We start from the raw sequence: 27221 nt of genomic DNA, 5'->3' as shown, positions 1-27221 counted from the left end.
TTACCACTGTAGTTCTATTAGTAAAAGCCTGCTATAAGCTTTACTGTATTTGCGCAGTGCTAGTGAAAGTTGGGGGCAAAGTGCTTCGCCGAATATAGTCGCATTGTAGTAATTGTTCAGTTGCTTTTACCGATAATTCTTTTGCCCCTGAACGGCATCATACTATTTTTTTAATGTAAACAGTGTGAAAAACGAAGACAGAGAAGTAGGACGAGACAGGACAAGCGCTGTCCTGTGCCTTGAAGTCTAAGGCGCACGACAGCAGTTGTACTGTGTCTTTCTACTTCTCTGTCTTAGTTTTTCGCACTATTTACCTTAAAAAATGAATAGTTACCGATTTGCGCAATTTTCAATACTACTCAGTGCAATCATACTATTTTAACGGAGTCATTGCAGATGTAATCGGTTACCCCCTTTTCTCTTCTTTTTCTGTAACGCGCACCAGTAATGTAATCGACGACAATGTACACCTGGAGAAAGCGTACAAAAAAGAGCACTTGCGTAACAGAGTGCACTCAAAACACATCACAGGAAAACGCGGTCACAACGCCAGTTATTGGGTGTGCGTTTTTTGTTCGTTTTGCTTTTAATAGCGCCAATTTTAGTAACGTGTTTCTAACACCCTTGAATTTTCGTGTCAACGGCACAAACGCAGCACTCCACAGTATATTACGTAAACTTAAAAAAAAATGAAAGTAATTTGACTCCTTTTTGTGAGCCGCTTGCCACGTATGTGACTATCTTCAAAGAGACACGAACTTTCTTTGGAAAACGTTATACTTTCGTCGGAGTGTTGTGGGACCCAAGAAAAAGTCAATGTGACTTTTTAAAGATAGTTATGTACGCGACAAGACAGACCAAAAAGGGTATCACGTAGACTTTTTTTTTTCAAAGGCGATAGTCTTTCTTCGCGTACTTGAACGAAGAAGTTTTGGTTTTTTGTCTGTCTGTCACATGACTGAGAGTTTTGGCCAAAGTTTAAGTACTTGCTGAAAACCCAGCGTTCTTGATCTGGTGGCTGCGTACTTACTTGTGAACATTGTCGATGAAAAAGCAAATATAACGCACATATGAGGCGCAACATCAACACGTAAATATTAGGTGGTGTGCACTTTTACTGGAAGATACATAGATACACTATTGTAAAGACCCTGGTGTTCCTTAGGCTGCGCTGAAAATGTGACGCTATGCACGAAAGACTATCGCAAAAAACTAAAGACTATCGCAAAAGACAAAAGGTCTTTGGACGACAGCAAAGCACGCAAATACGCGACCATTTTTTTTTTTGAGTATAGACGAGTATCGTACTGTTCGTGTAGGCACATAGTTTAAGAAAGAAAGGAAATCCAATTGAATTTTTTGTACTACGTGCATAAGCCTCAAACTCTCTTTAAAGAGGCATGTTAACTATTTCGGAAGACATGCGTTATACGATTCTCCAAAAAGAGAGTGAACGAATCTCTTAAAATTTGCTGATTGATATGTGGGGTTTAACGTCTCCAAACCATCATATTGTTATGAAAGACGCCGTAGTGGAGGGCTCCAGAAATTTGGACCACTTTGGGTTTTTTAACGTGCACCCAAATCTAAGCACGCGGGCCTACACCATCTTCGCCTCCATCGAAAATGCAGCCGCCGAAGCCGGAATTCAATCCCGCGACTTGCGGGTCAGCAGCCGATACCTTAGCCACTAGACCACCGCTGCGGGGCAGGGACTATAAGGAGTGACAGATGCGTATGAGTTATGCACACGGCAAAAATAGACCCAAATGACTGTTTTGTTTTTCAATTCTTAGTCTGCACATCATTTTAAAGTGATATCTGCACAGCAACAAATGCAGAAGGTAGGCCTTGTCTTGATCCACACGCAATATACGCAGTGAAGGACGCACCCCAGTGGTCGAAGATTATAGAGGAAAGAAAAACGGCTGGCATCCTTCCATACAAATACTCATGAGATAGCGTTATAGGCGATTAAGCCCTTCGGCGCACTTTTGTTCTCTTGTTTTTTTTTCTTTAGCGCGCTCACATACACTCACCTACTCCACGGCAGCGTTCACGTGAACTGCAACGAGATCTCTGACGCCATTTTATGCTTTGTTAAAAAACAAAAAAGCGACAAAAAGCACGCGATCGGACCTTGGACACGGTCGACAGCTTCTCCTTACTCTTTACCGTCAAAACAGGCAAGCCCCCGACATTTGGATAACGAAATGCGAAAAAATTGCAGAAGCAATCATAATGTAGAACCCCCTCATTCACTCCCGAGCGAGGTTATGCTTGAGTCGCTGCCTGGAAGGTGTACAACAACCCTTTTTCTTGAATTACAGCGGACGCACGTTCGAATGTGTTCAATGTCGCGTCCTTGCGGCCTCCTTCCGGACCAGTTCTCACATCGTATGTATAACCCCGGACTCTCTATCAGACCTATAAGACACAGTGCCCTTGCAATCCCGCTACAGGCTAATCTAGGTTTCGATTGCTGTTGCTATTTCGCGTGCCGATTCTTGCAGCTTGGAAAAAGAACACTGCTTGGACTGCGATCGGGTTCAGATATTGGTGCCGTTAACTACGACTTCACAATGTTCCATGCTGCTGTCCTTATTGAAGTGGCGTGAAAGCTTGAAAGAGAAGAAAAGGAGTGGCTGGAAAGGTAGAGAGAAAGAGTAGCAGGCATGAACGGAAATTATGTTCTATATTCACCACAGGGTGACCAACAACGGTGCAGACAGCGAGTTATAAACGCAGTCTTCAGATTCTGGGAGGCGTTGGTCTGGCTATTATCCGTCTGTCCGGTCAGGTGCGTGTAGACGCTTAGAGGAGGAGGAAAAAGAGAAAGTGGGAAGAAGAGGAAGGGGTTAGAATAATGCAGGACCTTTCGATTAATAATGCCGTGGTCAACAACACGTGACCTTGTTACAGGAGAAAGGGCACCGAAGTTTCGAAGGCTTAAGAAGCTGCGCAAGTTGAATGGCGACACGAAGGTCTTGCAGAGAGTTGCGGAAGCCATCCATGAGATATAAACTACCTCTGGCAGCGAAAGAGCCCTTGCACTGGATGGCCAACATTCGAGGAAGAGTGCAATTATATACTTATCGACGTTTCTTACATTTTTTTCCCTTCTGTATGAACTATCGGACTATTGATCAATGCGCTCGCGGTGGTCATCTATCATACTTGGGCTAACGTGGCAGTAAACAATTTTATTCTTAACGAAATAATAATAGTAATGAATAAAGGTTCAGGTAATACGTATGGACGGTGCTTAAAGTACGCGCAACTTTCGTCATCTCCAGGTCTTTTTTTTCCCCCTGCTGTCCGGTATGAATTCTTTTTCTTCCTTCTAAGAATTGCTACATACCAGCAAGTCTTGTAGAACTACAATAACACCTTCATTGCAGCTTAATAGCGTATCCACAAGCTTGGTCATATTCTCTTGTATAAGGAGACATTCGAGAAGGCCCATACAGGTCTTCGGTTTGTTCGAGTAACATGGAAAAAAAGGTGCTTCATTGAATACCGCGGTTGTCGTCAGAAATAAGCGATTCCATTGAGATGACGAAATTCAGTCACGTTCATCGTGCCAGGCATTATGCACGGCAATAGGGAAGGACCTCCTAGCATATATTTTGGCGACACCCTTCTTTATTGTCTTTAACAGTGCACACCGTCACGGTCATAGGTAGCTCAGTGTGGTGTGAAATGAATAATCGAATCTATCGCTTGGAGATGCCTACGCATGATATTTGCGTAAAAGAAGTGGAGCTACATCAGGGCGAGTGCACAGCTATAAGAGAGTCAACAGCCCAGAAGCAAACAAGGCCAAGGTCTTTGACTAACATCGGAGCAAACGCAAACAATAACAATGAAATTCGCGTAAGGCACCATAATTTGATAGGAGTTTCGAGACTATGCAACGAAGACGAAGAAGGAAAATGATAAGCGAAATGTACTTCTAATAAGGCCGCAGTTCAGAGAGCCTTAAAATCTTTAAAACACTGAGTGTCGCTCGAGCTAAAGTTTTGTCAAGAGGTCTTGTCTTCTTCGTGGAAGCATACGAGTCATACGCATACACGTGCTGTAGGGTATGCACTGGTGCAGCTTTGAAGAGGACAAGTACGCTTCTTGAAACATTGGCTTCAGCGACACGTCGTGCTCCATGTATTTTTCATCGCTTGAAGCGAACGGCAGAGACAATAAGCAGGACTTAGCCCGGTTGGCTAACCCACGCTGCGATAGAGAAGCGCAAGTTTGAAAGAAGAGGAACCAGCGGCGAAAAGTTTATAATTCGCTGCCAATAAACTTCCGTAACGTGGAACCCACCTATAAATGTCTGTAAGGAGTGGCCCCCGCCTGGCCATTTCCCTCCAACTCCCTGTATATATAAATTTTCTCTCTCTATCTATCTCTCCCACTCTCTCTAAGGGCACTGTCATGGCCGCTTGATCGAGCGGCCGTGGCACTGTCAACAAACAGCCCCGTGGTACATGACTTTCTGCGCGCGCGACCTTCGGTGAAGAAAAAGCCCATTTAAATAAGGCGGAGTAGTAGGGCAAGTTTGTTTACGAATCAAGGGTGCACATTTTTTAGCGTCGCGTGAGTAAGGTGTTCTTTCGGCAGCAACAGGGACAAGAAACCAAAGCCTTCAATCGTAAACAGATAACGCTGCTCTCCGATCTGCCCCAAAAATTCTTAAGGTGTATAAAGATATATAGAGGGATGCCATAACGTACAGTAGGCGTCAGAAGTTTAGAGGGAACCTAGTCTCAGAAAATTTTGAATGAATTCCCAGCAGTTTGTGACCTTATTCAACCGAACAACACACTGAATGTTGTTATCGTTTTAGAACAGGCTGGGAATCTACATTGAAGTCTGCCTGCTGAAGCACCGAAAATTATCTTCATCTCGTATCTCGTGTTTTCTAAACCTCTAGCACCGGGCCTACGTGTATGGTTTTCTTCGTACGTACCCAATAACTGTTGTGATGTGTGTGGGACTGCGGGCGAGGGGGTGTGTCACTAATGCGCCTGCAATTGCGAAGTGCTATAATACATGTATTTATCCGGTAGATTAGTGAAGACGATGCCATAAGAGTGAACTCTAATTGCTGCAAACCTTCTCATTGTACTTTTCTTGGCTGCACACCTTTTCTTCTCCATGCACGCTTGACTTTCAGTTTTGCGGTTGTGCGTGACCTAAAACAACACACGTTCATACGCCACCGGGCTGCACATTTGAGGAACGCCTCACGCCGTAGACAAGGTTTCCGGCGTTCAGCAAGGACGAAAAAAGTCGATCGCTATCAAATAAAGGTCGCATGCACGCCTCTGGTACAATTATCTGCCCTTGGCGAGAAGGGTTGCCTTTTCACTTCAGTACCCGTTCACGACCACATCTAAAGATGCTGAAGACAGCGATCACGTTGTTAGGTCTCACGCGCAGACACAGTAAACTTTCACGCTCGGCCGCCAACTCTTTCTCAATGTGGCAGATGGTTACGATATGGCAATAAGCTGGCTAACTCCTGTACACAAATCAGCTTTTTTTTTTCCAGGAAAATCGATCAGTACACGGAAGCACGCATTAAACGAACATGCAACCTTCCATGAAGGTGTAGTGAAAGCTGGGGTTGCCATGTCGCTGCCAAAGGGGCCCTGAAACGCCAGAGCATGGTCAGAAAACGCCGCCGATCGGTGGTCGAGGCTCCCGAGAAAACGCGAGCAAAATGTTATAGCGCAGAACGTGGCCTGGAACTTACAAGAAATTCTCAGTCGGTTAAAAATTGCTTTCTTTTATCTCGACAAGTTACACTAAGCTCAAAAATCACTCGTCACAGCGAATGTGTATCAGCCATTGGCCGATTTGAGCATGGCGCTCTCGGTCGTTACTGGGGCCGCCGCGGTACGCCGCTACTTGTTCACCCGTGAGCGCGCGATCGCACTGAAAAGCTGCGTATGCGAAGAAAAAGAAAAAGAGAAAAAGGGCTCAAGGTCACTAGACGCGCGTGACGTATTTTCTTTTATCGTGCCATCCCTCCCTGCTTAGCTTCCAGCGCTTTCGTCGGAACGAGAGAAGAGCGAGATTGCGATTGCAGCGTGCGACAAATTCTTTGTACTGGACAGATTCTAAAGAAAAATTCGCGGTGGTGAACTCGTGATGCACTAAGTTCGTTTAGTGAGTCTCTTCCATGGCTATTAGAAGAAGTGCTGTAGGGCCTATTAATAGAGACCTCTTCGAGGCATTAGGCGCTGTATATATCAGCGAGTGTCGCCGGTGAATGGTGGGCCGCATTCTAAGGATGAAAAGGGGATATGAATAAAGGATTGATGAATGATTGATATGGGGGGTTTAACGTCCCAAAACCACCATATGATTATGAGAGACGCCGTCGTGGAGGGCTCCAGAGATTTCGACCCCCTGGGGTTCTTTAACGTGCACCGAAATCTGAGCACACGGGCCTACAACATTTCCGCCTCCATCAAAAATGCAGACGCCGCAGCCGGGATTCGATCCCGCGACTTGCGGGTCTACAGCCGAGTGCCTTAGCCACTAGACCACCGCGGTGGGGCAATGAATAAAGGATAAAGGATAAAGGATAATAAAGGATAACTGGCCACGTTTTCATTGAAGACAAGCAGGCACTTTGCCCTCATTTTGTATAACGGTTCACGGTAACATGAGGCCCATGATTTAAAAGCCACAATGTACTTAAAGAAAGACGAGAAATGCTGAAGAAAAGAAATAAACTAACAAAAATACAAACATGTATATAATTTAATTATGGTATTAAACAAGAAATAAGAGTAAGCATGATAGAAAAGTAAAAAAAGTGGAAATAAAATATTAGTAAAAACAAAATAGTCATACTACGTGACAGACACAGACAATGCACCAATAATGTAATGTAAAAATGCAACACTCCCGTCACCCAATCACCATCCACTGATTATGGTCTAGAGGAAGACTTAAGGCGTATAGCACATAATACGTGCACTGTACCGCTTCTAGACGTGAGCACCCGCGTCTTTTCTCACTCGGCTCATCGCTAAAGTGCCTATTCCACGTTTTCTTGCTTGTGTGCGCGCTGTCACCTACACAAAGAGAGAGAGAGAGAGAGAGAGAGAGAGAGAGAGAGAGAGAGAGAGAGAGAGAGAGAGAGAGAGAGAGAGAGAGAGGAAAAAGAATGCTGGCTGCAAGCAGAATTACTGTCAGCCAAGCGCACGTATTCCACTGCGAGGACTCGTGGAAAAGACATACTTCGTTTCCCACAGTGATAAACTGGTCTGCTCCATTGAGACGGTTACGTTGCAGATGTCTGTCCGTCTGACAGATACCGCACAATCCAGGCGATGCATGACCTCAAGTGTTTGACGATTCCTTAACGCTGGCCGATAGAAGCAAGCTAGGAAAATTCCTACAGCACTGCGTGCGAATGCAGGCACGTGGCTGGTTCACAACACACATTTCTTTCGTTGAATTCTCATTCCCGCCGCCCGCGGCCGAGTTCGCCAATAGGATGCCTGCATGACCGGATTGGTTGGAATATCGACTTGCCAACTAATTTAAGACCGAATTCACAAAACTTCTGTTATGTAAGTGCGTTTTCCCATTGGTCAGCCGGTTAGCTGTTTATATGTCCAGCATCGTGATTGGCTCAAGTATTCTCCTGGGAATATTTTAGCGTAAGAAAGTTTTGTGAATACGGGCGCTAGAATTGGTCCCGTAATGACCCGCGGATATCCGCTAACTTTATAATCTTGTATAAGTGCTATAACTCTGTAGTGCGTCGACAGCACACAGACGAAGATAAGATATTTAGAAATATCAACTGAAAAAAAAAGAAGAAAAAATTTTGTGTAAACTCGGTCTAGCAATAGCACACGAACGTGTTACATAATCAAATCAAAAGATACGCGCCCTCAACGCACTAAACAAACGAACAAATTGAGCGATATTCCTAAGCTACTTCCGTTTAGGCTCTCAAGGAAGTTCATCAAGTAATGGAAATCTGCGAGACGACACGTACCATGAACCGTAATAAAGTTACTTGCGTCTGAGCTCACTGGATTTAAGGCCATGCTGCGGATCGTCACAACACTGTGGATGACCATTAGACACACGGCCTTCCTATAACAAACAGACGTTTCATCTATTTCCCTTCCACCTCAACCCTGCGACTCAATCCGAGCCCGTTAAACTTTCCTCCGCCAGGATTCACGCGCTCTTATTCCCCGGCGTGTCTGCTCCGTCCTATCTCTCGTAAGTCGTCGCTCGATGTCCTAGCGCATCTCTCTCTATATATATATACCTTTAATCCTATCCTTTTAATCCCTCCTCACCCCCATCCCTTGTGAGCTACTGTTGAGGTGTCGCACGCTGATGCAGACAGCTACGGGGCTCACTTTTCTCTTCTTTTCCCTCTTATAACCACAATGTGTGCTCCGTTCCCCTTCACCTGACTGAGGAGAAGGGAAGTCGTACTTAGGAGGCTTCGGGCAGGGGGGTGGGGGGAGGGGCCTAATAACGGATGTTATCTCAACGTAAAACCAGTCACATTTACCAGTGGGTGTAACGCGTCCGTACTGCTACATTCAAGTGACGCAAGTATAGACGCTTACCATCTTACGTGGACATGCCGAAGGTTACAGTCAGAACGCTCCCGTTGTCTCCGGCAAGCTGGTCTTCGTTACAGTGACATGCCCAGTTATGACCACTGGATACATATGAGTTCAGCGAATTGGGAGCACGGCAACACAGCATGGAGGAAGAACCACACAGCAGTTCTTCCCCTGCCTGTTGTGTGTGGCCGCGCTCCTAGTTCGCTGAACGATTGGGAACTATACCAACAAGCCCATGTTTCTATCCTTTCACTTGATACGAGACAACAGATTCCACAATACACTGCTTCACTTCATACTCAATACCGGCCTAAAGGGGCACATTTAATAAATATATACACGCCAATGTTCTGCCATAAGGAAATTGGGCCGCAATGAAAAAGAAAAAGAGCTAAATTTACCCAAAGAACTGCTTATTTTCATTTTTTATCATTGTATAAATAAACATTTTCGATCGAGATCGAGCCTCGTGTTATATCCACCGCGATGGTCTAGTGGCTAAGGTACTCGGCTGCTGACCCGCAGGTCGCGGGATCGAATCCCGGCTGCGGTGGCCACATTTTCGGTGGAGACGAAAATGCTTGAGGCCCATTACCTTAGATTTAGGTTCCCGTTAAAGAACCCCAGGCGGTAGAAACTTCCAGAGCCCTCCACTACGGCGTCTCTCATATAATCATATGGTGGTTTTGGGATGTTAGACGCCAATAATTAATTAACGAGTTTAATATAAATTCAGCTGCCGATAATCGCTTACCAAAGTACCACAGGCTTCACACTATTCAGGACCTTTACCAAACACACTTGGTCCATGCATCACATTGAATCACCTCCAAATCGCTCTGTGCCACAGTTGATCGTCTCGGAATATTCGTGCTACTCACGCATGTTATTTTTAAGTCAATGTTCTGAGATAGAAGTCTTATCGTGCGCCCCGCCGCGGTGGTCTAGTGGCTAAGGTACTCGGCTGCTGACCCGCAGGTCACGGGTTCGAATCCCGGCTGCGGCGGCTGCATTTCCGATGGAGGCGGAAATGTTGTAGGCCCGTGTGCTCAGATTTGGGTGCACGTTAAAGAACCCCGGGTGGTCTAAATTTCCGGAGCCCTCCACTACGGCGTCTCTCATAATCAATAGTGGTTTTGGGACGTTAAACCCCACATATCAATCAATCAGTCTTATCGTGCCGCTGTCAAATCGCTCGTCTTTCACTTTTTTTTTACTAACTTATAGAATCGCGCATTATTGCGTGATGATTGTTTCATACCATTGTCAACGGTCTTTTACTTTCAGCAATCGTTCACGTAAAGTCAAACGAATCAGTTGTAGCATGGGGTCTTTCGACCATGAATTCATACCTCGATCGAGTCACAATTAATTGGAATGATCTGCTATTAAAGATTGCAAGTGCAGCTGACTTCACTGTTACCAAGAAGTAGGAAGTTGCGCTACACAGGAATTAAGTTACATCCATATTGTGATGCTACACTGTGGGTGGTGGTATCAACTTTACTGGACTAAAAGTCAACTTTCCTGCTATATTATTGGTGTTGCTATATTACAGTTACGAACATCAGCTAGTGTATCATAGTACCTAATTACAACAGTATGTACCTTTTTCTTAAGCTTTATCATTATCTTTTATAGTCATATACTTTTTTTCAAATCACTCTGATCAACTCCCTCAAGATTTGCATAGGATGAACTCACCCGAACTCACTAAGGCGTAAAACAGCTGGTCATCGTTTGGCAGAGTGGCTTCCCACGTGGCCACCGAGAAGTGCAGGAAAGTTGACTTAGTCCCGTAAAGCTGATACTACCACACACAGCACCTTCTTTATTACTGCAGTTTCGACTGCAAGCAATTTCTTCATTGCATACCCCGATTCTCTCGTTATACCCACCCACGAGGGCCCCGAATCACATTCTAAATAAAAAAAGAAAACTGAACACCTGAATAACGGGGGATGGGCCATTTTGGGGTAAAAAAGAAAGGTGGGTGCAGGTGTAGCTGTGGGTGCAAGTTACGTGTTATAGCCACGCAATAAACCAGGCTAACATTTCGGGGGACATCGATAAAAATTGCGATCTATCGTTTCATCGTATAGGTTACAAAAGGTATGAAGAGACGCGAGCTTCGCTTTGAAGAGTACAACGCGATATCATAATCAGGCCCCGTCCACATTGCATTGCTAGCCACGCTCCAGTTTTCGGTACATGCCTCAACCGAAGCAAACGAACGACTGTGTGCAAACATTGGCCGTTTAAAACTACATCCTCACCAGGTCGAAATTTGCGGAGTCCTCGACTACGGCGTCTCTCGTAATCATGTCTTGGTTTTGGGTCGTAAAAAACTCGCGTCCGTAAGGCGTGCTGTTCACTTTGTTTATGCATTTGGTGCCGATTGTGGGCCTTTCAAATGCACAGAGTCATTGCACAATTCACGCTTTTCACGTGTGGCGCAAGTCTATGCTTTCACCACGCTAGTCTGTGCTTCTACCACGCGTTAAGAAGACTTACTTATACTACATGACATTGATAAAGTGTTCTTTCCCGAAGAAGTTTCATGCGAAAGCGTGGCTATGTGAAAGAGCGCCTGCTTGCCACGCAGACAGCCTGGGTTTGATTCTCAGTTTCTCTTACTCGAACCGAATATTTTGATTATTTACTTTATCTGCATCTTTCTACATTTTTCAATCACGGACAGGGTGACGATTTTTCGCTCAGAACCAACGATGCCAACGCCGTAATTTCCACGAAAAGAGCTTCGTAATGCTAACGCAGCTAATTGAACCTGACACCGTCAACGACCGGACAGCCTCGATCCCACCCTGTGCAAACTCAACGGCGACGTATAGATAACATACGCATATACTTCCGCATACATACACTGCACTCGCACGTGGACGACTCGGGTCGCGTTTCGCTGTGTTTTACTTATCTTGCCTAACAAGTTCAGGCAACAAAGATAGCGGGCAGTGACACAAAGAGGAGTGAAGTATTAGGTTCGAAGTGGCTTACTAGGCTTGGCGCTGTCTTCTGTCGTCACATTGTGCCACGCAGCCACGGTTCGTCATAAAAACGGGTATTCACCACAATAGGTAAATTCCACCACTCACCACCGGTCCACTACACCATAGAGTTTCCCAATATTAACTAGAGGGCACTCTGGCGCTGCGATCGTTCAGCGACCATGGGAATGATGGGTAGTACACACATTTGCCTAGTCTTTGTACTTACGGGCGGCGAATCGTACTTGCGGCTTCGTTTATTGCTGATTACGGTTTTGTTTTGAAAGAAAGAACAAACCCTTTTGAACTTAGTGACTTGATTCGAAATATTAAGCCTAAAAAAATAAGGTTGTGAAGCGCAAACGGTGAACATTTGCTAATTTATGTTTTCGTGAAAAAACAGCTCCAAGCCACACGAACACACACGGAGCCAGAAGCAGACCAGAAGTACGAAGATTAGACAAATGTGTGTACTACCCATCATTCCCATGCTCGCTGAAGCGCCATGTGTTGCAGCTCCCATAGACACTAGCACCAGAGTTCCCTCTAGTGTATATTAAGAAACTCTATGCACTAAACTTATTAAGGCAACAGTCAGCCCAACAAATATGCGATGATGTTATCGGAGCAGGAATGCCCTTCCTTACGTGCCGTGGGGAACTGAAATCGATTATGTAGGGAAGAATGAGCATCTTATAGGGTAAGCTGCATTCCAACGCAGTTTTCCGACGATGTTATTGGAGCGGAAACGCCCTTCCTTACGTGCCCGTTTTCAAGCTTGGCACCACCTATAGTGCCTCACAAAACAAAACTCTCAAAGCCCTGCACGATCCGCCCGTACCCAGGTTTCGCGTTGTGTGACCACGTTTCCCTACACGACCACCACCCCGCCGCGGTGGTCTAGTGGCTAAGGTACTCGGCTGCTGACCCGCAGGGCGCGGGTTCGAATCCCGGCTGCGGCGGCTGCATTTCCGATGGAGGCGGAAATGTTGTGGGCCCGTGTGCTCAGATTTGAGTGCACGTTAAAGAACCCCAGGTGGTCTAAATTTCCGGAGCCCTCCACTACGGCGTCTCTCATAATCATATAGTGGTTTTGGGACGTTAAACCCCACATATCAATCAATCTACACGACCACCCTTCCCTACACGACTACCCTTCCATGCAGTTGAAACACAATTATCTATATGCTTCCCCCATCCCCGATTTTTTTGGCTTTGAGCCAAGCATTGTGTGGTTGACCAATGTGATCGTGTGGTAGTATGGTATGCCCATCGTGGCCATATCAGGCACGTCGACTACACTGGCATTTGAAGGATAACTTGTGTTTTAACGTGACGTCAGTAGTCTCTCGAGTTAAATCACAGACGTCCGTATTATCGAAAAGAAGTGCACTTTACGGTGTGGTAGCGTAAATATCATCGGCAACTTTGGTTATCATATTCCTCCGTGGTCGGGAAATGCTTGAATATAGCTTTCTGAATTATATATAGGTATGCAAATGTAATGCTTTTAGACTGCTATAAATGTGGAGCCAGTGCTGGACCTACACGGTTGCCGTTAATCCGGCGTGATGTCTGTATCATAGGAATACATAAATGTGTAGTTTATTACTTTTTTACAAAAATGGGTAATCAGCAATGACACCACAAGTGGCCTTGCACCAACATTTGCGACTGCACAGGATCTTTTTAAAAAGCAGTTTAAACACCTAGCATGGCTGTAGTAGAATACCTGACTGCCTCGCAGAACGCTTGGGGGCGATTTCCGCTGGGATCCTGGTTTTTATTCGCAATGCCCACGAACTATAGATGGCGCACTGTACGTATTCGCAATGCCCACGAACTATAGATGGCGCACTGTACGATCCAAGATGGCGCCCGGAGGAAGCTAAACCCGTTTGCTCGCATAGGAACAGATATTACGTGTGGACGTACGGACCGTGTCATTTTATCCGGTTAAAGTCGTAAGCTGCACTGAAATGTATATGAGACCAAGGTACTTGCTGAAACAACGGAAGCTCGCCACCTGATTATTTGCCGCGGTGTGAAAGGTTATATTTCAGCTCTGTTACCAGGCATGCTTCGCGAAATCCTGTGCGTACTGAAGAAAACTGCACGAACTAGAATTAACGTATGAATCGAACTGCACTCCGAGGGAGTATGTACCGATCCTGCCTGACGGATTTGCCGCAGTTGTGGGCCGCTAGAGACAATATCGCCATCACCGTTGCGCAGGACCGAATGTTTGTTTGACGTATAGCGTTGGTTTACAAGCATATTACTCCGTCGTCATTACTTACGCTGTCAGGAATATGGAATTGCCTTTTCAACGAAACACAAGCATATAACAGTCCATCAAATAGCACTTTCGTCACAGCCATACGCAATTCGCTAGCCATGCGCAATTCACCGCGTGTAATGCAGGTTCCATGAGCGTGATCAAAACATGAATATCGAAAGCAAAAAACACGTATGCTTTTTGCAACGCCGCTATTGCGAAAATTTGTCGAACAACAACGCCGTTCGTAAGGTAGCGGCAAAGTACAGAAGAATTTAGCAGAGAGGCGTGGATTATAGTCTTAACTGCACGTTTCATCCCTCTAACCATTTTGCCTCACTGGTCGAGCTCGAGTGTGTTGGCGGCATGCGGCGCAGTTTAATATCCACAGCAATTGGGATAATTGCAACGCATAAGAAAAACTATTTTGTTTTGACTTCACTGAACAATATTATACATTATATACACTCAAAGTGACTTACGAATGTGAAAAAAAAACAATAACGCATAAAGGTACGTGAAGTGCAACTCACTCCTCGTGAGTTGGCAGCTGATAGTTCATCGTGGCTGTCACTCTCGGTGCGTTGAAAGCCTATTGAGGTCAGTATAAAATTCTCGCTGTCAAAAGCGTTTGTTTCAACATTACTGCTGAAAGCAATCTGAGTAATCCCCATCGTCGAACGACTTCAACAACACCACCACCGCTTCGCTCACCACGTTCATCTTAGCGCGGAGAACAACATTTAGCCCTGAGGCGTAGGTGTTTTCTGCAGAAACCCTCAACAATCGAATCGCTTGCAGTGTACTGCCATCTATCAACAAACATATAAAAAACACGTAGCGCATCGTTGACCAAGTTTTGGAAAAGCAAGTCGCAAGCCTGCGCGACTTTCCGCGTGCAGTGTTATGGGATTCATGCACTACAAAAGCACTGACGAATGCTGTACGCACGTCAAACAAGGTGAGTTTAAACTGCAAAGGTCATACGATAACATTTAACTAACCTATGTGGCTACAGAAAACCTTGCGAAGCTGATATGTTGGTTATCATCGAAAGCGCGAGTTGCCGCGTATAATTTCACGAAAACTTCGCATCTCTCATGGACGAATCAAATTTATTGTGTCACGGACTTTGTTCTCTGATGTAGGAAACATACACAGTGGTTACTGCTAGTTTTCTGCTAATGCGTTAACCCTGGGGTGGCTGACGCTAGCTCAGTCGAACAAGGGAGCGTCTGCCTACTGACCATTCTTGAGAGGACGCTCCTGAATTCCGCTTGGCGCCGCGACAGTCTATGGGCTTCCAATGTCGTTTTCTCTTAACATCCTCGCATTTAAATTACCAATGACTGTTCTCGTTGTTCCTGGGTATCAACAAACTGCCAATCACCTGTGGCACATAACGTGGCCAGTGTTGTACTGGTATGTGCCACAAGTGTGTGGAGAAAATGTTTTGAAGACGTTCGCGACAAGATTTTTCACAGTATTCGCGTCATGGCTAAACAGTAATAAATGTCAAACCTTTATGCCACTTGTGCTGTGCACCGAGTTAATGAGTAAATAGTGAGAGTATCCAGACGTAGGCAGCTAGACAGATATATATGCAGATAGAAACGATCAAAGTGCGTTTGGTTCACATTTAAAAAGTGCACAAACAGCGGAATAGTGGCATCACCTCAATAATATTTTGGCGCCCACTTCTTGCTGATGTCAAATTTTCTTGACAGCGTCGCGTTGGTGGAAAATAATTAACCACCAATTAAAAGTGAGCCCGCTCAAATACTTTCGGAAAATCTTCACCCACGAGAAAGCTTCCCTCGTAGGGCGACGTTGCAGTGACATGCATGAAGTCGCGCTCAAGTTTGAATGAAAGACCTGATCGAATAAAAACGTCGTCCCTTGTTTGCCTAGGCCTGGCGTCCAGGGACTGCGAACGGAGTAAAAAAAATTGCCCGCAGCTTCCCTCGGGGGAACACTGAGGAGGATGCGGACCATATAATTGGTTAACGGGGTGTTAAAGTGCGACTTATTGGGTCGATGGCTAAATTGGTTAACGTGGTTGTGAAATGGGGTGTTAAATTGCGACTTACTTGGGTCGATGGCTAAATTGGTTAACGTGGTTGTAGGAGGGGGTGTTAAATGAGTGAACACGTACACACGTATGCGAAAGGGCGGCGCTGGTCGAAGGGACGTCGATCATTGTGTTTGTGGATTCGTTGGAATTCATTTCACCGCGACCTTGGACGTCGACGCGCCGTACAAACCAACCGACGAGTGGCAACTGAGCGAGCGAGCGCCGACCTTGAGTATATATACAGCACGACGGCGCATGCACTGTCAGCTGTTGAATGTTCTCGAAGCGCGACGCCATATGCGCGTCCACTGGAGAATCAGGAGAATTGTAGATGTCGAACGCGGTGTGTAGAGGAGGAAGGGTGCACAGATGGTGGAGGAGTGAAGCGCGCGCGGTGTGTAGAGGAGGAAGGGATGCACAGATGGTGGAAGAGTGGGCGACGGCGCGACGGCGCATGCGCGCGCGTCAGCTGTCGAATGTTCGAGAAGCGGTGCGGACGGCGCGGACGGCGCACTACAAGGCGCGAGTATAAGATGCTCCGCATCTAAAACGCCAGGCGAATGCCTGAGGAGGGCGTTCCCGATTCGAATTGTCATACTGTAAATATGTAGATTAACATCTCGGACTCTTCATGAGCTATACAGTACGGTTCTCTCAAAGAGCAGCTCTTCGAGAAGACGACGTTTGCGACCGCCTGCCTGCGCCACTCGGGAGAACCTCAACCTCCAACATTCTATACATCTAAAACCTTCTGCGACACACACGCACGTCCCATTCCACTACATCACGTGCGTCAGTAGCAATACTCGTTGGACACATATTGCTTAGTAAACGATCAAAACGTTAGCCATGTTTCTTCACACGAGCATAAATTCATATTCGTCATAAGACACGCGTTTCATATACTCTTTCAGCCCGATGTGCAACATCGGCGCGCTGATGTTGTTGCCGTGTATGGGACGCCGCTCGCGCACATGCCAGCCACGCGCGTCGAGCATCGTTGCAACAGCGCAGACTGTTTTCTTTCGAGGAGACGAGAGGCAACGGCCGAAGATACGCGCTCCTCAAAAGAGCAGAAATCTTAAAACGGGTGCCGGAGAGGTCGACGAGCTCCTCTGCGACTTCCTTCGATAACCTTCTCTGAGAGGACGTTATCGCCAACTGCGCAGTAGTTCTCATGTTTCCCCGGACCACGCTTTGATTAGACGTCCCGAAGCACTACATGCGCAAGGTCGGTTTCTATCCTGGCCTTCCAAACCCAGTCGAGCCCTTCCGTACAGAACAGGCACTGTTGGCAGCACGGGTGAGTTCGTGTGTTTACCTGCGAGGCAGCCGTTTCGATGTTGTTGGTATTGTTTGTTCAGCGATGTGGGGCTGGAACGTGCATTGCTGGAAACCCCTGTCTCGTTTGTTTGATCGGAGGCAAAAGCGGCTGTGTCGTTCAAGGAACCAAAGTAGGCGCACTTTCAGCGTCGACTATAGTGGAAGTACTCGCCAACGGCGAGAGCGTTGAACAACGACATCGTGGAGCAAGGCATAACGAGGGCTGCCATTGTAAGATACTCGGCTCCAATTCGTAAACAAATGACCCTAAGGAGACGTGTGGATGTAGAGTATACTGAGAGATGCATGCAAGGGAGGTGCAAATTAGCACGCAATATGTTTCTTTGTCGTCATTCTATCCTGACGTATCGTATCCGAGTTTTCAAGTCCGTTTACTCCGTACAGTTTGATCCCTGTAATAGATCTAATCTTGTAGGTTTTATACTTTGACGATCTTTCCTCCGAGATTGCATTCTTAACGCCATGAACGTATACGAAGCAAGCAATTTATTCACCCTATCAGAGATTCAACAGGCACCATACGCTTTCGTTGGAGGTGTAGACAATTTTTTTTTTATCACCTACTTTTGCGTCACGTAGTACATAGATGGTTCGTAACGCTGTCGTGTGAGGACAAGTTTTACCATAAGAAGAGCAACTGCAAGAAACCGCAATTTTCTTTTTTTTTTGCGTTCACAGCCTCAAATAATATGGCTGACGTTTTAATGTTTTCATTTCGTTAATAACAGTCGTAATACAAAATATGTGTGTATGTGTGTATGTATATGTATGTATGTATATGTGTATATGTGTATATCTGTGTACATGTGTGTATGTGTGTATATGTGTACATGTGTATATATATATGTGTGTGTATATATGTGTGTATGTATGTGTGTATGAATGTATGTGTGTATGCATGTATGTGTGTATGCATGTATGTGCGTGTGTGTGTGCGTGTGTGTGTGCGCGTGTGAGCGTGAGCGTGCGCGTGTGTGCGCGTTATGACCGTGTCTTGGTAAGTGTGCTGGCAAAAATGTGAAAATATAGCCTCCACTTTATTGCCTAGGTTTTGTTGTAATCATACTGAAAAACATACTGAATTCATGAATCATGAATTCATGTTCGTTCTGTGGCGCATGAGTGCGGGATAATCTGAACAAAAAAAAAAAAAAGACGGCAACGACGGTTGAACTACCCTCCAAGCTGACTCAACACTATAAACGCAACTTATCGCCTCCTGGGATTTCCTCCCGAGCTACCAAGCCAAGTGGAAACTCCTCCGGGCAACGGCACTCCGTTCCTTATCTAATATTATCTCTATTTCTTTCGCGCAAGCGGTGTTCACTTCTGCTCAGCAAGAAGCGGTGGCCTTGACCCCTGGCCGTGGCAGACATATTCGGACGGTAACGGAACGCTCCTAGAACGCTCGTGTGCTCAGATTCACTTGATAATTGAGGAATTCATGAAGGACGTTCGGAGTCTTCGGTTGTACAATGTTTACGGTTCGAACAAACAGTCGGTGTGGAATAATGTTTGGCTTTTTTTTTCTTGAAGCCCCGCTGTTATTCACAACCACTTAAAGCAAGTGAATCAACCAATGCAGAGGTCATTATACTGATTCGTCGTACTGATTCCTCCGGTTGTTTTACGAATCACGTTTACATGTGCTGGAGAGCTTTTTTTTTTTAGTGAGTAATGAAGGCTGAGACTGCTGCATGCTATCCCGAAAATCATCTGGGAAACAAATATTGTATTGGTATTTTTAATATTCTTATTTACGACTCATTCGCAAAGCGTGGGCAGCATACTCAGAATTTTCCTTTTATACTTTCCTATTCTTTTCACCAGTGTAAGGTAGCACACCAGTTGTTATAGACCGGTTAAGCCCCCTGCCTCTCCTCTCATTCCTGTGCCTTCCATTGCCCCGCCGCGGTGGTCTAGTGGCTAAGGTACTCGGCTGCTGACCCGCAGGTCGCGGGTTCGAATCCCGGCTGCGGCGGCTGCATTTCTGATGGAGGCGGAAATGTTGTAGGCCCGTGTGCTCAGATTTGGGTGCACGTTGAAGAACCCCATGTGGTCAAAATTTACGGATCCCTCCACTACGGCGTCTCTCATAATCATGTGGTGGTTTTGGGGCGTTAAACCCCGCAAATCAATCAATCAATGTTCCTTCCATTCCCGAAAGGTGACCGTTGTCGTCTTTCCTTACAGTTACGGCTCGTGGCGTGGCCCCTCCTGAGAGAAGGCGCTACACAGACACAGCAGGGCAGCGACGCCACATCGTACCATGTCCAAGAAGAAAGTGTGCGTTGTGGGCGCCGGCTCGAGCGGCCTGACGTGCGCGCGCCAGATGCTCGACTACGGCTTCGACGTGGTACTCTACGAGCGGTCCGCGGACACAGGAGGCCTCTGGGCGTACCACGAAGATGATGTCGAGGGACAAGCGTCTGTGATGCGAACCACCATCATCAACACTAGCAAAGAGATGAGCGCATTTAGGTAAGCCACAGTGCATGGTGACTAAGTAATCTACCTATATTTCATACGTTCACGTTATTCCACTCGGTAACTTGTCTGGAAACAATGGGCAGGATGACCGGAAAGAGACTGGCCAAGCCAAAAAGCGCTCTGTGACTGCGCCTATGCCATTTGACGGCTTTTAAAGGAAACCTCACCGACGCTCCCAAGCTTCAACCTTTGAACCTTGGGTGCGCCGGTAAGCTTGGGCGGGTCATTATCATGAATACGCTCTTCGAGACTGAGTGTTCGAATGATTTGTCTTTGGAAAGGTTATCGCCTGATCAGATAAATAGATAACCACACTAACCAGATAATAAATCAAGATATCATCCATACAATTGTTAACCTTGTTACGCGACCGTTCTGCCGTGCAGTTAGGGGTCTATACCAATGTAAACGTGTATACATGCATATTCTTCGCAGTGACTTCCCACCGCCCAAGGACCTCCCCAACTACATGCACAACACCAAGATGCTGAGCTACTTCCGCAGCTACGCTGACCACTTCGGCGTCACCAAGCACGTCAGGACAAAGCACGACGTGGTGCAGGTGACGGCAGCCGCCGATTACGAGAAGACGGGCCGCTGGGACGTGCTCGTCAGGGACTTGGAGACCAACACCGACCGCACGGAGACGTTCGACGCCGTGGCCGTGTGCGTCGGTCATCACGTGTATCCGAACGTGCCGCACTTCAAGGGCCAGGAGAAGTTTCGGGGCCGAATCGTGCACACGCACAGTCTGAAGAACGCCGACAGCTTCAGGAATCACCGGGTCGCCGTGGTGGGCATCGGCAATTCGGCGGTCGACGCCGTCGTCGACGTCAGTTACGTTGCCGTTGAGGTAAGCATGATGAAAGGGACTTACGGGGTAAAGAGGCAGGGTGTGCAAACACACGGACACAATAGAGAAGACAAAACACCACGAACGCCATGGCTGTGCTTGCCCACCCTGTCCTGTTAACATAGAGAAAAAAAAAGAAGGGAGCATTATGTCACGCAGCCAGCCGTGGCAAGCCCAACCGTTTTGAAGCCAGCCGTGTCGGCCCAACACGTAACCTTTTGCGGTGAGATCACGCAAGCAGCGAGACTTGTCGAGACTTCGCGTTGTAGGGCCCGATGCGTCACTTCGAGTCAACGTCAATTGTAGTTAAGCGCCATTCACTGAAGCTGGTCTATATATCACTATCCAGGGCTATCATATCCTCACAAGCACTAGCGTTACATACAACTTACCACTTCTGATATAGGTGATACCCATTTTAATGTTGGCATCGTTACGCAACTGTGAGAAACTGGTTTTATAATATATATGCGCCTGTTTTGTGCGTACAACATTTACACATATTCTTGTCGTCATTGCGTAACGTTCCTCTGAAAAAGCTTATGTCACCTCGTCGCATGCTTCGCATAACACCAATTTCCATGGTATGTAGGATCTGCTGAATTCTGCCTTTTTTTTCTTTCAGTTATTTACCTTCACACATGTTAAATCTCGCAGACGTACCTGTCCACTAGGCGAGGTGCATGGGTGGCCAAGCGCGTTGGCCCCAATGGTATGCCCATCGACATATTCTTAGCCACGCGGCTGAAAAACTACATCCAGAGCCTTGTGCCTGAGTCTGTGGCCAATGACTACGTCGAGAACATCCTCAACAGCTTCTTCAACCATGAGGCGTATGGACTCAAGCCCAAACACCGCTACAACGCTCAGCATCCTACAGTCAATGACGCGCTTCCCAACCTCATACTCAGCGGCAAGGTTCAAGTCAAAAAGAACATTGTTGAGTTCACCGAAGATGGTGTGCTCTTTGAAGGAGACGACAAGGTAAGAACAGTCGTGAAGACCGGAAAAATGTATGGCCTTCAAAGCTTTCGTATCTCTGGTAACATTTCTAAGCTGTCAATAAGTGCACCCAATATGTTCAAAATGTTGCTGATGTAATGACAAACCTTGCTGACGCGGTAGCCAGCGGCGTAGGCAGAAATTTTTTCTGGGGCGGCGGGGGGTTGTTCATCTTAACTGGGGGCCGAATCGGAAAATGGGATCACTTGGCACTTTGTGCTTGGGACGTCAGGAACGGATAGATGAAGGAACTTTATTTGTCCTGAGAAACGCTTCCCAACCTCATACTCAGCGGCAAGGTTCAAGTCAAAAAGAACATCGTTGAGTTCACCGAAGATGGTGTGCTCTTTGAAGGAGACGACAAGGTAAAATCACTCGTGAAGACCGGAAAAATGTATGGCCCTCAAAGCTTTCGTATCTCTGGTAACATTTCGAAGCTGTTAATAAGTGCACCCAACATGTTCAAAATCTTGCTGACGTAATGACAAACCTTGCTGACGCGGTAGCCAGCGGCGTATAGGCAGAAATGTTTTTCCGGGGGGGGGGGGACTTGTTTATTTAAACTGGGGGCCGAGTCGGAAAATGGGATCACTTGGCACTTAGTGCTTGGTACGTCAGGAGCGGATAGATGAAGGAACTTTATTTGTCCTGAGAAACGCCACTAGCGTGGTTCTCCCACGTTGGGACGGGAAGGGTAAGCCCGACCGCCGCATCGTGGGCTCTCTGCACGGTGCAAAGCTGACCCCCCTTGTTGGTGCTTCTGATGATGGAGTACCACATGGCAGGTTGGCTTGATCACTGCCCAATAACGAGGCATCGCCAGAGCATACACTCTAAGTTAGCTATACTTCCCCACAACGGGGGCATGAGCTGGTATTGTGAGCATCGGAGAAAGCTTATGAAAGATGGCCAGATTTGGATATTAATGCGTTCGGGAGTCTAAGCGTTATTATTGCCTGGGATCTGTGTAGTTTTCTGTGAGGTAGGGGGTGACCTTCCTGCTTAGGTAGAAGTGCTCCGCAATCTCATTGTGTGTCGAGGGCTGATTATATTGTCCAACGTCGTGGGCTGGGAAGAACCACAGCGGACCCGGAACGTCATACCTCGCGCCTTGGAGTGAACCAGGTCGTTGAAGTTGGTGGGGCCTCGTTCAAAATGGCTCATGTAAACAGATAACCATGTTAAGATGTGGTTATAGATGTCTTTTTCACCGAGAATACGGCGCGCTTCCTTGGCAGTTGCACCAACAGTGAAGGCACGGACGGTTGCCCGGGAGTAACTGAATGTGTCCACGCGCCTACCGTCGAGGAGAGCAATGGCGATGGCCACCTGCTCGGCAGCACTCGATGAAGAATATTCGATTTATGTGGTATTTAAGACGTCACGACAAAAATTCGAGAGGGAAGGGGGGGCATGGGCCTGGTGTGCCGCCCCTGGCTACGCCGCTGGCGATAGCTTACGGAACGGTTTTGCTGGTCGTAAGGTTCTTCCAAGTGTGGACATGGAAAAGGTGTCCTTCCAGTGAACGGCTTCAGCGTGTAACACTGATTTGTGCATCGCAGTGAAGGCTGTATGGCTCGGGGCAGCCGATCATTGACAAGAGACAGCTACCGCAACTTCTCCCTGAAAACACTGTCATTCAATCTGCGTCGGGGTTAAAAGTTGTTGAGTATGGCATAAGTGTTGTCGAAGCGTCACCAAAAGAAACCCATACAATTGAGTTTTTAGTAGAAGGTGCAAGAGCAGAAAATGTCTGAGAAAAGTAAATATACTACTGGCGATTGCAACTTAAGTATAAATACAGCCTCTGCCCCCAGAACTGCAGCATTCCTGTCGTTCAACTGCGCCAAAGAGTCGTGCTAGTGGTTTTCCTTGTGACCATAAGCGCTTTTTGGCTGCTAGTGTAACTACTAAGTTCATGCATAGTAAAAGATTCATCGCAACTACTTAAAAAATTACATTTGACTTACAGTTGTATCGGAATCTTGATTGAAGTTTGCCAGAAAGGGTGCCTTGAAGGGCCAGTTGGTACATGTTGCTGGGTGTCGGACAACGCAACCGCTGATGAACAACTATGCACAAGTTTATTGCGGTGTAAACTATGTACCAAGAATAAGAGCTAAAAATAAGCAAAAAAACATGGACAGTCACGCTGTCACAGTGATGACCAAACCCCACGAACAACTGGCCGTATTAAACGTGCGCACAATTCTTCGTCAGCGCTTGTGTTGTCTGTTCCACCTTCCCCGTTTTCACGCTGTTGACTCACAGTTTTCCAGAAAGTAGTTCTTTATCGAACACCAGATACGCCACCCTGTGTGTGTATGGTAGGTGATTTACCTATAGCAGGTTTTGGAAAGGTGGGCGGGAAATCGCTTCAGTCATTAAACACGCCATATTATGATCCACGCAAGGTGATGCTGTCACCGAAAGTTTACGTCTGAGAAGATAGCTTTAGCAAAATTAAACAGCATAGAAAAAGCAACGATTTACGTAATTTACGTAACACAATAAAATAGACATTTCAGAAGCTCTGCCTCAAAGACCACTCGGAATATCCATTTTAAACATGTAATATAAAACAATGGGCTTCCATTGAACGTCTTGAAAACCCTGGCGGAATTTTCGAACTAGTAGAGATTTTTTAACGCACGGATGGTGCTCTGACTGTTTGCCGCAAGCTGTGATGGTGTCTTCACAATGCACCGATCTCGAAACTAACCATTCTTGACGGCACCTGGCGCCGTCGTATGCAACATTGTCTAGAGCGTACAGAACGAAACACAACCGCGCGATTCGGGCGTTATTTACTGCTTTTGAGATACAGCCAAGCAGCTTTCAAAACATGGTTTCGAGAATGTTCAGATACAGATAGCAACGGCAGGAGACAGGCCTCGTTTAGCGTGAAAACCGTTAAAAAGGAAGTATACGTGATGTTACAGGCGACTGTGCTGGATGACGTCATCTTGGCCACGGGTTACCAGATCAAGTTCCCTTTCTTGCCAAAGGATGTGGTGTCGGTAGTGGACAACCAGGTGCAGCTGTACAAGTACGTTTTCCCACCCCATCTACAGCATCCAACTTTGGCGTTAATCGGCCTTATCCAGCCGGTCGGTGCCATATTCCCCATCGCCGAGTTGCAGGTGAGTCGGTTCATGTCATTATGTAACTACAAAGCCATGGCAGTGGTATGACAGTTTAGAATACCGGTGGCTAATTGCTACGCAGTGTTGAAACTAAATCAAAAAGGCGAAACTATGACACCCCAAAGTATCACGTTGCTTGTTTTCATAGCATGCAGTCTTCTCAGCACGCACAACCAATGTGATGTCACGAAGCTCTGAGAGGAATGCTTTGTGGCTCGTGCATGCCAGAATGCGACATCTACCCATTCTTTAACGAAATCTTTCTTTTTCCCTGATGGATTACCAATCTCAATTTCTGTCGTGCAGAGCCGCTGGCTGGCCGAGCTGCTGGCCAACAAACGTTCGCTGCCCTCGGAGAAGGCCATGTACGAAAACATACGCAAGAAGTCGGAGTCCATGCGGCATCGCTACGTCGCGTCGCCGCGCCACACGATCCAGGTGGACTGGATAAACTATATGGACGAGCTGGCCAGCCAGATCGGCGCCAGACCCAACATCCTCAAGTACTTCTTCAAGGATAACGAACTCTTCCGCGCCCTTCTTGGACCCTGTGTGCCGTACCAGTTCAGACTAGAAGGCCCCCATTCGTGGTCCGGAGCACGGCAGGCCATCCTCGATTCGCGCCACAGGATCATGTACCCGCTCAATGACCGATGTACGTCATTCAGCAAGAAGAAGAAAGGCCCTTCGGCATTTCGCTACATGTTCTTTTTCTTTTTCACGCTGGCCGTTGCGTACGTCTTTTCTGGACAACGACAGCTCTCCTAGTTGCTCCGTCCGTCCTTTCTCGTAAGGACTCTAAATACAAACGGCTTCTGTCCATACGTATTGGCATGCGTTGCTCATCAACTCTTGTCAGTGTGTTTCTGGTACATGTTCTGTGCTGATGTGTCGCAATGGACAAGCAAAAAGCACGCATTGAAATGTGGACTTTGCATACGGACTAGTCGTGCGCATGGTGAAGTTGAGCACTCCGTTTATCGTGCAGTACTCAGTAGTATCACACATTGTTATGTTGGAAATAAACTGATATCATTTATCGCGCTGAAGTGGAAAGTGGTCTTTGTCTAGGCGTATTCTCACGGGATATCTGCATTCCATAGCCTTACTTGCTAGATCATGGCAAGGGACAACCGCGGCCGTGCATAATGTGCGATTTCGTTTAGCACTTGCCCATCATGACATCCTGCTGAGTGGGAACGCAGTCCAGTGAATAATCTGAGCTATTCCTAATCAATTACCTACTGCACATCGATCCTTTCCTTCAGCCCTTATCACCTACACGAGATCCGCACACGACTTTCTGATAAGTATCCCATGGAAACGCGTCGAACGCCATTCTACCCAAATGTCGATGGGAGTTAACCATCGGCTGCTTCTGGTACCTTATGAGCCCATTGTTTATGCCCACTACTAATGTCAACTTTACGTCACTGTGACGTTCGTGAGCAGTCATTTCGGCACGAAATTCAACTATGGAAGCTTCACCTTCGTTTTTTCTATGGTTAATAAGCTTAATATTGTGAAATTAACACGTTCCCCTAGAATAATTCATCAATTCAAGCCGATTTTGTGTTTTTTTTTTGCGCTTTGGTGTCCCTTTTTAAATATCATTATTCAATAGGAGCTGTAATTCAGCAGAAACCCGGAAGATTAGGCCGACTCTTGCCAGTAGTATAGCCAAAAAGAAGCGACAGGAACCATTGTTTTTTAGCCAACGTATCGAACTGTACTGGCAGCCAATGCATACCAGTACGGTAGTATGCGCGTAAATATACGGTAGGCCATAACATCACCAGCCCCTATTCAAATCAGCCCCACCGTGGTGGTCTAGTGGATAAGGTACGCGGCTGCTGACCCACAGATTGCTGGTTCAAATCCCGGCTGCGGCGGCTACATTTCCGATGGAGAAGGAAATGTTGTAGGCCCGTGCGCTCAGATTTGGGTGCACGTTAAAGAACCCCAGGTGGTCGAAATTTCCGGAGCCCTCCACTACGGCGTCTCTCATAATCATGTGGTGGTTTTGGGACGTTAAACTTCACATATCAATCAATCTATTCAAATCATGGAACAGCTGCAAAATAAGAGAAGTTACATGGGCCATAGGTGGTGTTGAATCTTTGGTGAACGCGCTTTTAACCATACAGTGACGGGCTGGAAATACACAAAGACAGGGCGCAGACTAAGAACCATTTTATTTTCAGACATTTTCCTTCATGAGGTAGGACATACATTTGACAGATGGAAAGTTGTTTAAACACAAGATTAAGAGATCACCGAAATGATTGTCAATTAATAACGCATCCAGACAATCCAGCATCACATGTAACGAAATGTAAATGTACGCCACTTCTTGAAAAGATTAGATTTGTGGGGTTTAACGTCCCAAAACCACCATATGGTTATGAGAG

General features: G+C 46.5%; 1 protein-coding gene across 1 annotated transcript in view; it reads left to right on the top strand.

Moving 5' to 3' along the window:
* LOC119170137 (uncharacterized) overlaps nucleotides 1–25859 on the top strand; it is a 70287-nt gene extending 44428 nt beyond the window's left edge. Inside the window, exons 7-12 of the mRNA XM_075885901.1 lie at nucleotides 5612–5672; nucleotides 19544–19800; nucleotides 20245–20662; nucleotides 21320–21646; nucleotides 24607–24807; nucleotides 25117–25859. Coding sequence (XP_075742016.1) covers nucleotides 5612–5672; nucleotides 19544–19800; nucleotides 20245–20662; nucleotides 21320–21646; nucleotides 24607–24807; nucleotides 25117–25578 — 1726 coding nt within the window. The 3' untranslated portion in view covers nucleotides 25579–25859. The remainder of the gene's footprint in view (nucleotides 1–5611; nucleotides 5673–19543; nucleotides 19801–20244; nucleotides 20663–21319; nucleotides 21647–24606; nucleotides 24808–25116) is intronic.
* Nucleotides 25860–27221: the final 1362 nt, after the last annotated feature.

Source organism: Rhipicephalus microplus, chromosome 2 (genome assembly GCF_043290135.1).
Source record: "Rhipicephalus microplus isolate Deutch F79 chromosome 2, USDA_Rmic, whole genome shotgun sequence".
Taxonomy (NCBI): domain Eukaryota; kingdom Metazoa; phylum Arthropoda; class Arachnida; order Ixodida; family Ixodidae; genus Rhipicephalus; species Rhipicephalus microplus.
The sequence above is the reverse complement of the archived record's forward strand: the minus strand, read 5'-3'. Positions and strand labels throughout refer to the sequence as shown.